Below are 18,855 nucleotides of genomic sequence, written 5' to 3' on the forward strand. Positions count from 1 at the left end.
TCTCTTTATGATAGTACATTATTGGTGTATGAAAAGGAAACTGATATTTGTATATTTATTTTGTATCCTGCTACTTTAATGAATTCATTTATCAGTTATAGTGGCTTATTGGAGTAATCTTTAGGATTCTCTGTATATAGTATCATGTCATCAGAAGATAATGACAGTTTTACTTCTTCGTTTCCCATTTAAATACCTTTCATTTTTCCTCTTTTCTGATCGCTGTGGCTAGCACTTCCAGTACTATGTGGAATAAGACTGGTGAAAGTGAACATTCCTGTCTTCTTCCCAATCTTAAGGGAAACACTTGTAGTTTTTGCCCATCCTATATAATAAAAGCCCAGTGACCATAATGGCCTAATGACCAGAACGACCGGTGGACCAGTCACTATGATGCACACTGACCACCAGTGCCCAGACACTCAATGCAGGAGGAGGGGAGGGGTGCAGTGAGGCCTGGAGGCACATACTATGACCCAGGGGTCCCAGGAATCACAAGCCCAGAGCTTGCTTTCCAATAAAAAAACTAAATTGGAAAAAAAAAGCGACTGACGCTGCCACCGTGGGAAGAACAGCTCTAGGAGGGCAAGGCCTCCCCAGGCCCCACCTAGCCCAGCTGGCGCGTCATGCCTCTGGTTCTATTTTAATCATCAGTTTATTTTGTTCATTATATTTCTTTTTTATTTTTAGATTGAGTTGTTGATAGATATGTATTTATTGCCATTTAATTGTTTATATTTTTATCTTTTCTCCTCCACACTCTCCTCCTCCTCCTTAAAGAATAACCTTAACCCTAGCTGGTTTGGCTTAGTGGATGGAGTGCTGGCCTGAAGACTGAAAGGTCCTGGGTTCAATTTGGGTCAAGGGCACATGCCCAGGTTGGGGGCTCAATCCCCAGTAGGAAGTGTGCAGGAGGCAGCCAATCACAGATTCTCTCTCATCACTGATGCTTCTATCTCCCTCTTCCTCTCCCTTCTTCTCTGAAATCAATAAAAATATACTTTAAAAAAAGAATACCCTTCAACATTTCATGTAATACTGGTTTGTTGGTGATGAAGTCTTTAGCCTTTTCTTGTCTGTGAAGCTCTTTATCTGACCTTCAATTTTATTTTATTTTATTATTTTTTTTGACCTTCAATTTTAAATGATAGCATTGTGGGTAGAGTAATCTTGTTTGTAGGTCCTTGTTATATATCACTCTGAATATTTCTTGCCACTCACTTGTAATTAACTAACTGCTTTTCTTTTCTTTTTTTTTTTTTAAATTTCTTTATTGATTAAGGTGTCACATATTTGTCCTCATCCCCCCATTCCCATCCCACACCCCTCCCCATGGATGCCCCAAGCCCTGTTGAACTTAACCATTGGTTAGGCTCATATGCATGCACACAAGACCTTTGGTTGATCTCTCCCCCCTCCCCCCACCCTCCCCTATCCTCCCTCTGAGGCCCGATAGTCCGATCGATGCCTCCTTGTTTCTGGTTCTGTTCTTGTTCATCAGTCTATGTGGTTCATCATTTCCCCTAGATGAGCGAAATCATGTGTCACTAGAGATATACTTATAAGAATTGAATGTGCGACGAGCAATAATAGTTATGCTGACAGGCAAATGAATCAGTCTGTAGTGAGTTTCTTTCTGGACCAACAGTTCTTTTGAGACCCAATATCAATGTCCACCAGTTCCTTATGAGTACATGTCGGCACTGACCCCTCAGATCTGGATGGTGGACAAATGGTGGTAATGCAGGTCCGACTCCCTCTGGTTTGGTCTCGGCCGGACCCAGGGGCACGGCTTCACCCGGATCCAGGGGCCCACGGCCTCACCCGGACCCGGGACCCAGCCTCACCCGGATCCAGGGGCACACGGCCTCGCCCAGACCCAGGATTCAGCTTCACCCGGACCCAGGGGCGCATGGCCTCACCCGGACCCAGGGGCGCGTGGCCTCTCCCGGGCCCGAGATCCAGCCTCACCCGGATCCAGGGGCACACGGCAGCGCCCGGACCCGGGATCTAGCTTCCCCCGGACCCAGGGGCACGTGGCCTCACCCGGACCCAGGGGCGCGTGGCCTCTCCCAGACCCAGGGTCACGTGGCCTCACCCGGATCCAGGGGCCCACGGCCTCACCCGGATCCGGAGGCCCACGGCCTCACCCGGACCCGGGGCCAGGCTCACCCGGATCCAGGGGCCCACGGCCTCACCCGGACCCGGGACCCAGGGTCACCCGGATCCAGGGGCCCACGGCCTCACCCGGACCCGGGGCCAGGCTCACCCGGATCCAGGGGCACACGGCCTCACCCGGACCCGGGACCCAGGCTCACCCGGACCCAGGGGCGCGTGGCCTCTCCCGGGCCTGGGACCCAGCCTCACCCGGATCCAGGGGCAAACGGCCTCGCCCGGACCCAGGATCTAGCTTCCCCCGGACCCAGGGGCACGTGGCCTCACCCGGACCCAGGGGCGCGTGGCCTCGCCCAGACCCAGGGTCGCATGGCCTCACCCGGATCCAGGGGCCCACGGCCTCACCCAGACCCGGGACCCAGGCTCACCCGGATCCAGGGGCCCATGGCCTCAGCTGGACCCGGGGCCAGTCTCACCCGGATCCAGGGGCCCACGGCCTCACCCGGACCCGGGACCCAGCCTCACCCGGATCCAGGGGCACAAGGCCTCGCCCAGACCCAGGATTCAGCTTTACCTGGACCCAGGGGCGCATGGCCTCACCCAGACCCAGGGGTGCGTGGCCTCTCCCGGGCCCGGGACCCAGCCTCACCCGGATCCAGGGGCACATGGCCTCGCCCAGACCCGGGATCTAGTTTCCCCCGGACCCAGGGGCACGTGGCCTCTCCCAGACCCAGGGTCGCGTGGCCTCACCTGGATCCAGGGGCCCACGGCCTCACCCGGACCCGGGACCCAGCCTCACCCGGATCCAGGGGCACACGGCCTCGCCCAGACCCAGGATTCAGCTTCACCCGGACACAGGGGCGCATGGCCTCGCCCGGACCCAGGGGCGCGTGGCCTCACCCGGACCCGGGACCCAGCCTCACCCTGACCCAGTTCCCAGCCTCACCCGGACCCAGGGGCGCGCGGCTTCACCCGGATCCGGGACCCCGCGGGGTTTCGTCTTCTTGATCCCAATTCCTGTTGGTCAATTCCCTCTCAGCAATTCCTTCGGCCATTTTCTCAGAGTTCCAGGGCAGCCACCGCAGAACTAGTTGGGCGGCGGGCTCGGCGAAGCTCCGGTGTGCCCGGTGCGCGGCGGCGGGCTGGTCCGGGGTGGCTGCGTCGGCCCTTGGGTCTGCAGCGGTGGCCGGTCGCCGAGCGTGCGCACCTGGCCGCTTCTGGGGCGTTGAGATTCTTGAAGGACTCGGAGGTCAGCAAGCGCGTAGTCTCCCACCCCATGTCTCCCAGGGGCTCATCTGTCCGTGCTCGGCAGCGAGTGGAGCCTTCCCCTCAGCCGGAGACCGCTGGGGGAACTGCGCCGAGCACATTCCAGGCCGCCATTGTGTCGCCTGAGCCGTAGTTTTTAAAGTGTGGTCTTTGGGTCACCGGCATCAGCTTCATCCCGTGTACCCCTCTCTTTTATTCTAGTTGTAGAGCATCTGCTCAGTCAGCCCTCCGGTGGTTCTGGATGGTGTCTGCTCTGCTCTCCCGTCGTAGTCTCAAAATTGTTGTGGTAGGCAGCAATCAGGCTTCTGCCCTATGCCTCCATCTTGGTCCTTGTTTGTATAGTTAAGTCTTGATTGTTGTTGGTGTCACTGGGAGGAATTGTCCTCCAGGCCACTTGGCTGTGCGGACCCTCTGTGTCTATAAAGGAAGAGTTGCTGTGCGGGAGACACGTTTATGTGCCGGGTCTGGGTGCAGCAAGGCTTTGGCGCTCACTGCGTCTGCCTCTTGAATGTGTCCCTTATGCGAGTGGTTGAAATCTGGTGTCATCTCACACCGACCACTAGATGCCCTCGTTTCTGGGTCTCCAATGGAGTGTAGGTCAGCTACTGCCTGAGGCCCCTCAGCAGGAATTACAGCATCCCTTATATTCGTGACCTGTTTCGGTGTCTTCCCCTTTTGCCTGTCTCCCTATCGCTCAGCTTCCCCAATCTCCCTAGGTGGTCGCTCTTGATACCCCCCTTTGTGGGCTGAGTGCAAAGTCTTGGTGTTGTTAAGCCTTGATTGCTGTTGGTACACTGGGAGGATGTGACCTTCAGTCCAATTGGCTGTGAGGATCAGCTGTGTCTATGCCGGGAAACAGCCCCATTCAACTAGACTTGCAAAATTGTAAAAGCCTCTGTGTTCAGCTTGGATGGGGCGGAGTTACAGGGCGGAGCCTACCGCCTTGGCTTCCCGTCAGCCCCGCCCTATGAGGTTCCTGTGTCTCAGTGTTCCTCCGTACTCCCAGCAAACACCTCTGAGAGAAAAGCACCCTGGAGTTTCATGCGCTGCCAAACAGTCTAGTCTTTCCCCCAATGAATCTGGATTCCCAGATTCTCGCCCAGAACTGGGTTTCCGTGTAGTCAGAATTGGGGATCACCGCAGTCTGGCGCTTTTGTCTCCTTCCCACCAGGGCGACTCAGCGGCACAATCAACAGCCCATCCTCCGCGCACAATCCCGTGCGCGCCTCCGGTGCTCTGCTCTTCGCCGCCTCTCTGCACCTCTGCCCCACAGCCCAGCTTTCCCCAGCATGAGCCTGGCTTCCCCGGGTCTCTCCCAGAACTGGGGTTCAGTGCAGTTGGAACTGGGGTTCAGCACGGTCAGGAGCTTTTGTCTCCCTCCCACTAGGGCAATCCAGCGGCACAGGCAACAGTCCCTCCTCTGCGCACATTCCCGTGCGTGGCTCCGGCGCAACTCCTCTGTGTCTCCGCCCCACAGCCCAGACTCCCCCAGCATGAGCCAGGCTTCCCAGGGTTTCACCCGGAACTGGGGTTCAGTGCAGTCAGAGCTGGGGTTCAGCACAATCTGGCGCTTTTATCTCCTTCCCGCCAGAGAACGCCAGCCAGGCCGTCAGCCGCCCCTTCCTCTCCGGCTCCGTCTTCCCCGCACGCGCGCGGGCTCGTGTCTCCGCCCGTGTCTCCATACCTCAAGCTTTTACGGCTTCTCTGATTTTCCTTGTGGTTTTCTCTTTCCTTCTAGTTGTGGGCATTTCAGTCAGCCAGCTTTCCTGTGGTTCTGGATGATGTCCGTTTTGACTTTTAGTTGTGTTTTTGAAATTGTTGTGCCAGGCTGTAGGTTAGGTGTTTAACCTATGCCGCCATCTTGGTTTCCTCCTAACTGCTTTTCTTTTGCTGCTTTTAGGACTCTCTCTTTGCCTTTAACCCTTGGCATTTTAATTATGAATTATCTTAGTGTGGGCCTCTTTTTTTTAAAAAAAATATATTTTATTGATTTTTTACAGAGAGGAAGAGAGAGGGACAGAGAGTTAGAAACATCGATGAGAGAGAAACATCGATCAGCTGCCTCTTGCACACCCCCTACTGGGGATGTGCCCGCAACCAAGGTACATGCCCTTGACCGGAATCAAACCTGGGACCCTTGAGTCCGCAGGCCGACGCTCTATCCACTGAGCCAAACCGGTTTCGGCAATGTGTGGGCCTCTTTGGGTTCATATTGTTTGGGACTCTCTGCACTTCCTGGACTTTTATGTCTATTTCTTTCACAAGGTAGGGGAAGTTTTCTGTCATTATTTCTTCAAATAGGTTTTCAATATCTTGCTCTCTGTCCTCTCCTTCTGGTAGTTCCATAATGCGAATGCATCCCACAATGCTTGAAGTTGCCTCAGAGCCTCCTTACACTATCTTCATATTTTTGGATTCTTTTTTTCTTTTTGCTCTTCTGATTGGGTGTTTTTTGTTTCCTCATATTCCAAATTGTTGATTTGATTCTCGGAATCCTCTACTCTACTGTTGAATCTCTGTAAATTGTTATTTTTCTCAGCTAGTGTATGCTTAATTTCTGACTGGTCCTTTTTCATGTCTTTGATGTTCTTACTAAGGTTCTTGAAATTCTAATTACGATCCTTGAAAATCTCACTAAGTCCCTTGAAGGTCGCATTAAGATCCTTGAGCAACCTTATAACCATTCTTTTGAACTCTGTATCTAGTAGTTGGCTTGCTTCCATTTTATTTAGTTCTTTTTTTCTGGAGATTTCTTCTATTCTTTCATTTGTGACATGTTTCTTTGTCTCTGCATTTTGGCTGCTTCCCTGTGTTTGTTTCTCTGTATTAAGTAGAGCTGCTATGTCTCCTGGAATTGGCAGAGTGGTCTTGTATACTAGGTGTCCTATAGGGCCCAGTGGCTCAGCCTCCCCAGTCACCTAAGCTGGGCACTCTATGTGCATCCCTGTGTGGGCTGTGTGTACAGTGTTGTTGTAGTTGAGCCTTAATTGCTATTGGCATCACTGGGAGGGATTAACCTCCAGGCCAATTGGCTGTGAAGACTGGCTGTAACTACAGTGGAAGAGCTGCTGTGCAGGAGACACCCCTATGGAGCAGGAGTTGCTTCAGTGGGGCTTTTGAGCTCACTGAGACTGCCCCTTGAGTGTGTCACTTGTAGATGTGTAGAATTGTAATCTGGTGTGGTCTGAAGCTGTCCACCAGTAGCATTAGCTCTGGGGCCTCCCAGGAGGTACAAAGTCAGCCACTTCCTGGGGCCACCTGGCAGGAGCTACACATCAATCTGTAGATGGTTGCTACTTGTGTTGTGTTTGGAAGTGCCCCAGCGAGGCCAAGCTGTGAAGGTCTTGGGCCTCTTATTGATAGGTATGCAGCATAGTGACACCAGCTGGTGCTTGTTTGAGAGATTTTAGAAAAATCTGAAACCTGAGACATTCATATGGAAAAGCTGCTGCAAACAACTTGGGTGGGGCTGAAAATTGGATGGGGAGGAATTCCTAGGATGGAGGGAACAGTGTGAGCCAGGCTGATGGAAACTCAGATATGGCTGCCAGTCAGCTCTGCAACAGGGGTGGTCTCGGCATAGGTCTTTCCCTGATGCCAAAAAATCCAGTTCTACCATGGATGTCCCTGGATCCCCCAAAGCCATTGTCACAGCACAGGAGCTCAGAGGGAGGGAGTCCAAGTAAATTCATGCACCAGCCCTTTAAGAGTAATTGCCTGGGTCTCCAGCAGCCACTGTGTCACTCAGTGACAATCCTTGCTGGTTTTTACAGCTTGAAGTTACAGGGATTTCTCTCCCCAGTTCTGGAACCCTGGGCTGAAAGCCTGGTATGGGGCTGGGACCCCTTGCTCCTCAGGGGAGTCCTCTGCAGAGGAGATATCCCTCTCAATTTAAAAAATGTCACACATGGGTGTTGGACCAGCCTTCTCCGCACCTCCAATCCTCCTACCAGTCTTGATGCACTTTTTTCTTTACTTCTCTAGTTACCATAGGTGGAGTGAGAGAAAAATGAGGAGGTGAAAGAGCACACTTATGTAAGAAGAATAAGTTTCAGAAATCTAATGATGTGCAGCATGGTGACTATAGTTAACAATACTATATTGAACACTTGAAATTTGCTAACAGGGTAGCTCTGAGTATTAATACACACAAACACACACAATGGTAACTATATGAGGTGACAAATATGTTAATTAGCTTGATTGTGGTGATCATTTTACAATGCATATATGTGTGTGTGTGTGTGTGTGTGTGTGTGAGAGAGAGAGAGAGAGAGAGAGAGAGAGAGAGAAAGAGAGAGAGAAAGAGATTGAAAATATCAAATTGTACACTTTAAATATATACAATTCTTATTTGTCAAATATATCTCTATAAAGCTGAAAAAAAGATTCAATCCTACTATGAGAATTCTGTTTCCACTGAGGGAAGAACAATCTCATTATGTATTCTATAAATATAACTTTCTTATACTCAATTAGAAATTACAATTAGATTCAGTTAGCTATAAAACCACATTTAAATTAAATTTAACAAAAGTAACTGGAACTCCAAAATCAATATTCTCCTCTGTAATTTTTTGGTGAAAATAAGCAAGTAAGAAGAAAATGAGTAAAACTCATATATTATAGAAATTTTTAAAAAAGAAATATCCAGTGATGGCTGACCATATCTACAGACAGCCCAATTGCCAGTCATTTTACAGATCTGAATACTGCAAATTTCATGATTTAAAATGAATGGTCACTCCATAGCTCTCCAGAGTTTTCTAGTAAAAAGGTATTCAATTATATTCACTAGATAGTACTTAATAAGGCAGGGATATACTTCTACTTCTTAAAGTCATGCTTAACAACAAGAATTGATTTAAAAAAAGGACATTCAATTAGCCACAAGTTTACCAGAAAAATCAATTAACCAGAACACCTCATTCATACAGTGTTTTGGTTAGTAGAGACTTTATTATAACTAGATGTAAGTAGATCCATAACTCACTTTACGCAATAAAAATACATGGAAAAGTTGCATGCAAATCATATTTTCATTCCTTTATAAATTATAAGTTCCTCAAGAAATGGGAACTGACTTTGCGAATGATAGTCCTTAGCACTTAGCATCACAAACTTTAACAAGTAATTCCATTAAATTCTATTTAAAATGTACTAGGGAAAACACTAAATATCAAGGAATTCTGTATATTCCATAATATAGTAAAGAACACAAATTTATTTTTAAATTCTGAAATATGCAAATGCAGATATTGGGTCAAATGCTAGTTACTGATCTTCCTACCTAGATTTTGGAATGTCAAGGTAGGCTTAAAAACATCATCTCTCTAAGACTAAAAAAGGAAAAAGAATACTGAGATATAGCAAGCTAGTAGGGAAGTGAATCTATCTTAGACTGCAAATAAAAATTAATAAAAGTTTATGGATTTATTATTAAAATACTAGAGGCTTGGTGCAAGAAATTCGTGTACTGGGGGGAGGGGTGTTCCTCAGCCCAGCCTGCACCCTCTCCAATCTGGGACCCCTCGGGATCCTGTGGTATTGCGCCTAAACCGGCTGTTGGACATCCCTCTCACAATCCGGGACTGCTGGCTCCCAACCGCTCGCCAGCCTGCCTGCATGATTGCCCCTAATCACTTCTGCCTGCCAGCCTGATCACCCCCTAACCACTCTACTGCCAGCCTGATTGACGCCTAACTGCTCCCCTGCCGGCCCGATCGCCCCCAACTGCCCTCCCCTGCCGGCCCGATCGCCCTCAACTGCCCTCCATTGCTGGCCTGGTCGCCCTCAACTGCCCACCCCTGCCGGCCCAGTTGCCCCCAACTGCCCTCCCCTGCCAGCCCAGTTGCCCCTAACTTCCCTCCCCTGCCGGCCTGGTTACCCCTAACTGCCCTCCCCTGCCGGTCCGGTCGCCCCCAACTGCCCACCCCTGCCGGCCCGGTCGCCCCCTACTGCCCTCCTCTGCCGGCCCAATTGCCCCCAACTGCCCTCCCCTGCCAGCCCGGTTGCCCCTAACTGCCCTCCCCTGCTGGCCTGGTTACCCCTAACTGCCCTCCCCTGCTGGCCTGATCACCCACAACTGCTCTCCCCTGCCGGCCATCTTGTGGTGGCCATCTGGTGACTACATGGGGGCAGCCATCTTGTGTGAGGGAGTGGCAGTCAATTTGCATATTACCTCTTTATTATATAGGGCAACTAGAGGTCCGGTGCATGAAATTCATGCTCTTGGGGGTCTCTCAGCCCGGCCTGCACCCTCTCAGATTCCGGGAGCCCTCAGGGGATGTCCAACTGATGTCCTCCATGGGGAGCGGGCCTAAGTCATCAGTCAGACATCCTTAGCCGCTGCACTCACCAGCCATGAGCCTGGCTTCTGGCTGAGCAGCGTTCCCCCTGTGGGAGCACACTGACCACCAGGGGGCAGCTCCTGCGTTGAGTGTCTGTCCCCTGGTGGTCATTGCACATCATAGTGACTGGTTGTTCTGCCGTTGGGCCGAAACTGGCTCTCCAACATCCCCCATGGGTTCCCGGATTGCGAGAGGGCGCAGGCCAGGCAGAGGGACCCCACTGGTGCACAATCTGGGCCGGGGAGGAGAGGGATGCGGGAGGTTGGCCAGCGGGGAGGGACTGTGGGAGGGCTCCAGGGCATGTTCAGCCTGTCTTGCTCAGTCCCGATCAGCTGGACCTCAGCAGCAAGCTAACTTACTGGTTGGAGCATATGCCCCCTGGTGATCAGTGCACATCATAGCGACTGGTTAACTGGTTGACTGTCTGCCCCCTGGTGGTCAGTGCACGTCATTGCAAGTGGTTGAGCAGCCTTAGCATATCATTAGCATGTTACACTTTGATTGGTTGAACAGCCAACCGGACACCGGACACTTAGCATGTTAGGATTTTAATTAGGATGCTTAGACTAGTGCCTCACACATATGCAAAAGGAGCTCAGAAAGTAATTTTTGTTAAATTTTATGCATGTCAGTTTGACAATGTATTGAAATTTTCATGCATTCTGACCTATAATTCCATTTCTATAAACTTACTATAAGGAAATAGTTATAGATGCACATACAGCTTTATGTATAGAATGTTTTGACAAAGTACTATTACAGTAAACAAATTATTAGAAATAAGCTAAATTTTCAAAATTATGAAATTTGTCCATTTGATAATGGTACATTCACACAACAGACTATCTGAGACACCAATAAGAATTCTGTCCAATATTATCCAAATAGTCAGGGGTGGAGTCAATATTCAGATTCCGACCCATCTGATTCAATATACATTTCTAAGTATGTACAGACACCTTATGGTGACTTAAGGATGGAAAAGGAAAAAGTAAAGTGGAGACCAAATCAGTAACCACAATTAGATATCAACAGGCCTATATGATAGACTAGATCAACAAGATGAAAGTTAAACAGGCATATACACTGAGTGGCCAGATTATTATGATCTCTGAATGCATAATAATCTGGCCACTCAGTGTACTTCTCTTGAGTACCTCATTTATTTGATATCAAAAATACTATAAATCGTGCACCTGATCAGTTTTCCCCTTTGCACTGGCTGATAGAAAGCTCAGGGCAAATAGGTGGCTGATCTCCAGCAAAAGTCTGGAATCCTTTTTGGTACCCACTTGAGATACAAATACACTTAGTGGCCAGATTATTATGTGTTCAGAGATCATAATAATCTGGCCACTCAGTGTATATATACCTGCAACTGAATCCCAAAAGTCTATATGCATAAGTACAGTTTGGGAAAAGACATACCTTACCAGTAGCCCATATAAAAATTTTAATAAATTTTAAGAACTACAAATTCACTATGTCATGGTCAAAGGTAATTTTGTTAAATTTTATACATGAGATTGTGAGGACAAAAACAAAAATATATGTAAAAGTGTTTCAACACTTTAGGAACACTTTTTGTCCAGTACAATTAATTTTTCTAGAGTTGAAACAAGCGAATAGTCTAGAAAAATTAATTGTACTGGACAAAAAGTGTTCCTAAAGTGTTAACTAAAATTGTTATTGGTACTTCATCTCATGATAAAATTGTGCACTATGTAATGAACCTAAAACAGTAATACTATAGAGCAAAAAATTAAAATGTAAAAGCCATCAAGACTACATTATAAAATTTTCAAAAGCCTCCTAACATTTAAATCAAAAAAGGAGGGTATAGTAGAAGAATATCATGTAAGGAAAAATACCCTGTAAGTAAATTACTTCTGGAAAATTAATACTTTAGAAAATTAATTGTAAGGCTAAAAGCAAGACACCCATGAAAAACACACAAGGTGTCAAAACAAGCCAGAGGAAAATCATTTGGGCAAAAAATGAAATAGGATTCCAAGTCAAATTTATAGAAAATATTCCTTTATTAACTTTTGGTCGAGAATATGTTTGTATATTTTCAGAAAACAACTCCGAGACCATGTGGATTCCAGCAACAGAGAGGAATCGACAGGACTACTCCAGCCACGAAGACAGAAGAGAAGCAGTCCAGAGATGGAAGACGCTGACTTGGTCTTCCCATACTAGCAGTTAGCAGCTGTCCATCACTGCAGGTTGCCCAGGACCAAACCAGAGAGTCGGACCTGCATTACCACCATTTCTCCACCATCCAGAACTGTAATGTCAGTGCTGACATGTACACATAAGGAACTGTGTGACATTGTAATTGGGTCTCAAAAGAACTATTGGCCCAGAAAGAAACTCACTACACACTGATTCATTTCCTGTCACCATAACCATTATTGCTTGTCTCATTTTCGCTTCTTATAAGTGTATTTCTAATAGCACATGATCTCACTCATCTACTGGAAATAATGAACAACAAAGACTGATGATCAAGAACAGACCCAGAAACAAGGAGGCACGGATCAGACTGTCGGGCCTCAGAGGGAGGGTAGGGGAGGGTGGGGGTAAAGGGGAGAGATCAACCATAGGACTTATGTGCAAGCATATGAGCCTAACCAGCGGTTGGGGACAACAGGGGGGTGGGTGCATGTGTGGGGAGGGGTGTGGGATGGGAATGGGGGCATGAGGACAAATATGTGATACCTTAATCAATAAAGAAATTAAAAAATATATATATATGTAAAAGTGAATGTGATCTTAGGGAGCTTCAATATAAACATATTATCTAGAACAGAAATCAGAGTCTGATTTAATCGAGCAGTGGTCAAAATATTTACACCTGAGGTAAATGCTAACCATCCCAAATATGTAGAGCAGAGAATAATCAAGAGAGTGAAGGAACTGCCTGGCTGGCATGGCTCAGTGATTGAGCATTGACCTATGAACCAGCAGGTCATGGTTTAATTCCCACTCAGGGCACATGTGTGCATTGTGGGTTCGATCCCCAGTATGGGGCATGCAGGAGGCAGTCAATCAATGATTCTCTCTTATGATTAATGTTTCTATCTCTCTTTCATTCTCCCTTCCTCTCTGAAATCAATAAAAATATATATATTTTTTAAAATGAAGGAACTAAAAGCTATGGACATATGAAGAAAGGTTAAAGCTACTAATATACTTATCCAGGAAGCAAAAGTAGTTAACATCTGAAGAGTTGTTTGGTGGAAGAGAGACGAGAATTTTTCTGTATGGTACCAATATAAGAGATACAGGGCAAATGGGCAGAACTTATTATGACAAAGGTTTGTCTGACCTAAGGAAGGACCTCAAATTGAATGAGAGCTGCCAGCAAATTGAATGGATTGCCTTAGGTTCCTTAATCCAGAGTTATATTCATGTAGAAGATAAATGGTCACTTAGGGTACCTATTGTATTTTAGTAACATACAGAAGGCTGAACTAGAAAACGTAAAGTCACTTTCAAAAATGAGATCTTAATGAGTTTCTTAAACTAAAGCTTCCAAATACCTGTATACATTTTCAAGGAAGAAAAACCAGACAGCTTAAAAGTACTAAGACCCTGTACTACTCATTGATTACTCATTGAGAAAAATCACCAATTGTTTTTCCTTGGAATTAGGATATTAGAGTTTTGAGTTAAATATAATAGTGTTTATTTTAAGACACCTTATAACTGTTTCTCTCAACTTACAAAACGTGTTTAACAAATATTTCAAAGATATTTTTATGAGTAGGGGTAACAACAACATAATAAAAATTCATTCTATCATATTTATATTATAAAAAATTCACAAACCTTTATACACAAGTTACCTGCTCTGGTTTCATTAGCTGCTTTTTGGATTCCTCTTCTTTGGCTGCATGCACACTTATAGATGCAAATATCAGCCCTGCAGGCATGATTGTCAGCTTTCTCATCTGAGAAAGATACACACAATATATATATATATATATGTATAACATTTATTTTTATTGTTGAGAGTATTACAGATGTCCCCCATTTTCTGCCCTTTGTCCCTCTCCACTGGGGTCCTGCAACCCTCCAGGCATTCACTGCACTATTGTCTGTGCCCATGGGTTACACATATAAGTTCTTTGGTTAAATTTCTTCCCACACCCCCTCTCCCCTCTAAGATTCGTCAGTCTGCTGCATGCTTCCATGTCTCTGGACCTATTTTGTTCATTAGATTCCACATATAAGTGAGATCATGTGATACTTGTCTTTCTCTGACTGGCTTATTTCACTTAGCATAATAATGTCCAGATCCATCCATGCTGTCACAATGGGTAAGAGATCCTTTTTTATAGCTGCATAGTATTCTATTGTGTAAATATACTATAACTTTTTTATCCACTCATTTACTGATGGGCACTTAGGCTGTTTCCACATCTTAGCTATTGTACATAATGCTGCTATGAACATAGGGATGCTTGAAAAGTTTCCCATCCTCAATTTCCTAATAAATTTTGTGGGCATCTGTGGAACACTATGGGTTTCACTAAAACTTATTGAAAACTGAAGCATTACAAATTACATCTTTAAACATTTTGAGGATATAATTCCTAAAATTCTCTTCTCATACTAGATGATAGAGTATTATTTTTAACAATAAGTTAACTACCTACTTCATATGGAATATAGCAACATACAATAATTACCAGGAAGAAATGAATATAAAATTTGAGGGATGAAGTGAGATAGATCATGGTATTCATTCAGTCCACAAATATTAACTGAGTAACTACTGTATGCCAGATCCTGGTCTCAGTGCTTAGGATATATCAGTGAACAAAACAAAGATCCTTGCTCTCATGCAGCTGACATTCTCATAGAGCAGAGTCAGATAATAAACACAATAACTATATTATGTGGAATATAACAAATTGATAAATATTATGAAAAAAATAAAGGAAAAGGTGATTTGAAGTACTAAGTGAATCAGGTTACATCTTGAAATACAAATTTACATTACTAATTTAAAAAGTTTCCTTCCATTACAAATACCTTCCCCCTAACATTCCCAATGCATTCTTTTCCCCTGGTTTCACAGAGTATAAAGCCAACATGACCCGAGTTTTTTATATAACTTGATTTGAATTTAAAATGCAGGAAAATTACTGGATGTAAGAACGAAGTGTTCCAGTGTTTATTCAAGTACCAAAGTAATTCCCAAAAACTACATATTCAACAGGCCAAATGAAAAGCTTTCCAGGAAACAAATATTTTAAGATCTTGATTCTTTAGAAGGGAATGGAGACTTGCTGAAATCAATAAAGAACATCCAGAGAGAAGAGGTCTCTTTGGCATACATGCAAGTGTAATTGTGCAGAACTGGAAGAACTCCTGGGCAAAAATTTCTAAATGTTCTCTAATAGTGCCTTTATTTCATTTCTGAAACATTTTTCAATATTTTCTGAGTGGAGTAAGGAAAGCTACAGGAACTAATTAATTTCCTATTTAAACTAGGCAGGACTCTTGATTTAGATTGAGATTCCAGAAATACAGGGTAAAATGAAGACTCAATACTAATCAGAGAAAATTTGTTCACTTTTTCCCTCTTCAAGCCTCCCACTAATGCATATAGTATCACATAATGATTTAGCTAGGCCTGCCTTCCCAAGACATCATTTTTTATTTCTTATATCCAGTAGGTATTTACTAATCAAATAACAAGATTTCTACTCCATATCTATGTCAGGTGTCAATAAAAAGCATATTAAAACTGATGCTAGCAACAATGCTCTCCCATGTACTTGGGAAATTTTGGTAATAAAGCCCTGAAATGATTATTTGGACAATGCCAATTCTTATAACATATATAAACTATTTTTAAAACACCTAATTAGACCTTACTCCCTAGATATAATAAAAACACTTTTGACATATACTAATACCTGAAAATTTTTCAACACTCAGAGTATAATCATCTTACTTTGCATAATGTAATAATAATAAATGTAGACTATAAAAAACTCATAGGTACTACTTGGTAATTATGATCTAGTGCTCCAGAGTCTGGATTGATTATCTGAACTGTAGGCTAAAAAGATAATATAGTTTTAAAATGCCTTAAGTATCTTTGCTACATTTTCTACTCAGATGGACAGGGTTCATTCACCTTGACTGTTTTTTTCATATATATTTTTATTTATTATTTAAAATAAAAATTATGGGAGTGACATTGGTTCCAAAAATTATATAGGTTTCAAATGTACAATTCTATGATGCATCATCTGTATATTATACTAGCAGCCCAGTGCACAAAATTCATGTACATTAAAAGGGAATTAATTAGAAGAAATATTTTAATATTGCTATTTGCCCTTTTTCTACAATAGTAGTGTAAGAGATGAAAGAAAATTAGTAAAATGTATATGAAAATCTTCCTCCTGTCAGAGTCTGGGGCATGCCGCAGGACCCAGAGTCAAGTGCCTGGGGGTGCCCCCCGCCCACCCGCGTGCGCCTCTAAATCACGCGAGACCCAGACCCGACTGGCCCCACGCCTGTCAAGCCCCGCCGGGCAGGGGGCACAACTTCAGGTCCTCCCAGCCTGGCGCCAGGCAGGGGTTGCAGCCTCAGGTCCTCTGCCCTGAGGCATCAGGGCGGGGGACATGGCCTGAGGTTCTCTGAACCAATGTCAGGGCGGGGGCATGGCCTGAGGTCCCCCGGCCTGGTGCTGGGGCAGGGGGCATGGCCTGAGGTCCCCTGGGCTGGGGCAGGGGGCACACCTTGAGGTCCCCCATCAAGCCCCGCCAGGCAGGGGGCATGGCCTGATGTCCCCAAGCCTGGCGCTGGGGCAGGAGTCACAGCCTAAGGTCCCCTGGCCCAGCACCAGGGTGGGGCTGTGGCCTGAGGTCCCCTGTCAAGCCCTGCTGGGCAGGGGGTGCAGCCTAAGGTCTCCCACCCCGGCCCGGTGCCATGCAGCCTCAGGTCCCTGCTGATCACTCATTATAGGAACCCCGCCTCCACTGTGGGCACAGCCATCTTGTGATGGCATGAGGGCTAATTTGCATATTACCTCTTTATTATATAGGATTGTTTGCCCTACTTCCAAAGTCAAATCTTCAGTCATCATATATTTGAACTCTTTTACCCTTTTTTATCCCTCAAAGCCACTTCCCACTGGTAACAGCATACTGTTATCTGGGTCTATGAGTTTTTGTTTGCTTGTTTATTTGTTGCTTTCAATTATCCCATACTAGAGGCCCAGTGCACAAAATTCGTGCATGGGGGAGGAGGGGTCCCCTCAGCCCAGCCTGCATACTCTCGAATCAGGGACCCCTTGGGGGATGTCCAACTGCCAGTTTAGGCGCAATCCCTGGGATCAGGCCTAAACCGGCAGTCAGACATCCATCTCACAATCCTGGACTGCTGGCTCCTAATCGCTCACCTGCCTGCCTACCTGGTCGCCCCTAACTGCCCCCCCTTGCTGACCTGATCTCCCCTCACTACCTCTGCATGCCGGCCTGGTCGCCCCTAACTGCCCCCTGCTGCCGGCCAGGTTGCTCCCAACTGCCCCCTCCTTGCTGGCTTGGTCAACCCCAACTGCCCCAACCTTGCCGGCCTGGTTGCCTAACGCAGCCTGCTGTTCAGTCGTTTGGTCACCCCTCACGGGTGTGATTCTTAAGATCCATCCTTGTTGTTGCAAATGGTAGTATTTCATCTATTCTTTTGGCTGAGCAGTATCCCATTGTATATACACTGAGTGGCCAGATTATTATGATCTCTGAACGCTTAATAATCTGGCCACTCAGTGTATATCCTATATAATAAAAGGCTAATATGCAAATTGTCCCCTTGACCAGGAGTTTGACCAGCAAGCAGGTCAGCCAACTGCCCATGTCCCCTCCCCCTGGACAGGCTGGCCGGACCCCCACATGCACAAATTCATGCACCGGCCTCATACACACACACACACACACACACACACACACACACACTGAGTGGCCAGATTATTATGCGTTCAGAGATCATAATAATCTGGCCACTCAGTGTATGTTCTACTTCTTTATCCAATCATCTATGGAAGGACACATTGGTTATTTACATTACATTCCTATCCTGAAACAGGAAGAACTGGAAAATCTAAATAGAAAGATCATCGGTGAGGAAATTGAAAGAACCATCAAAAACTTCCCCAAAAGTAAAAGTCCACAACCATATGGCTTCACTAGTGAAATCTACCAACCATTCAAAGAAGATTTTATACCTTTCTCTAACTCTTTCAAAAAATTAAAGAAGCTATATTTCCTACCACATTATATGAGGCCAACATATCCCTACTATCAAAACCTAGCAAGGATAACAAACACACTAAAAAAACAAACAAACAAAAAAACACTAGAGTCATATCTCTGATGAATACAGATGCAAAAATCCTAAACAACAAAGTAACAAATTGAATACAACAATACATTAAAAAAATAATACATCACTTTCAAGTGGGGTTCATTCCAAGGGCACAAGGATGGTTCAACATATACAAGTCTATCAATGGATTACACCACATGAACAAAACAAAAGATAAAAATTATATGATGTTATCAACAGATGCAGAAAAAACATGTGATAAGATATACCATCCATTTATGATTAAAACACACAACTAAAAGTGTACAGAAGAAAAGTACCTCAACATAATAAAGAACATATGTGACAAACCCTCAGCTAACATCATACTCAATGGTGAAAACTAAAAGCTTTTAGTCTACAATCAGGAACAAGAAAAGGATGCCCACTCCTACCACTCTTATTCAACATAGTGCTAGAAATTCTAGCAAGAGCAATCAAGCAAGAGAAATAAATAACAGGTATCCAAATAGGAAAGGAAGAAGTAAAATATAACTTTTTGCAGATGAAATAATTCTTTATATATAAAACCTTAAACACTCCACCAAAAAATATCAGAACCAATAAACAAATACAGTAAAGTAGCAGTATAGAAAATCAATGTACAAAAATCCACTACATTCCGATATACTAAAAATAAAATATCATAAAAAGAAATGAAAAAAATTCCTTTTACAATTGCAACAAAAAGAATAAAATACCTAGGAATAAACTCAGCAAAGAATGTAAAGGA

At 45.2% G+C, this 18,855-nt stretch overlaps 1 protein-coding gene across 3 annotated transcripts in view; it reads right to left on the reverse strand.

Annotated features, from left to right (window-relative positions):
• The window catches only part of APOOL (apolipoprotein O like), a 125,416-nt gene that overhangs the window by 38,680 nt on the left and 67,881 nt on the right, over positions 1-18,855 (reverse strand). For all 3 annotated transcript variants that reach the window (XM_079764301.1, XM_079764302.1, XM_079764303.1), the window contains exon 2: positions 13,586-13,690. In XM_079764301.1, the coding sequence (XP_079620427.1) occupies positions 13,586-13,690 (105 nt within the window). The remainder of the gene's footprint in view (positions 1-13,585; positions 13,691-18,855) is intronic.

This window comes from Cnephaeus nilssonii (assembly GCF_951640355.1).
Source record: "Cnephaeus nilssonii genome assembly, chromosome: X".
NCBI lineage: Eukaryota > Metazoa > Chordata > Mammalia > Chiroptera > Vespertilionidae > Cnephaeus > Cnephaeus nilssonii.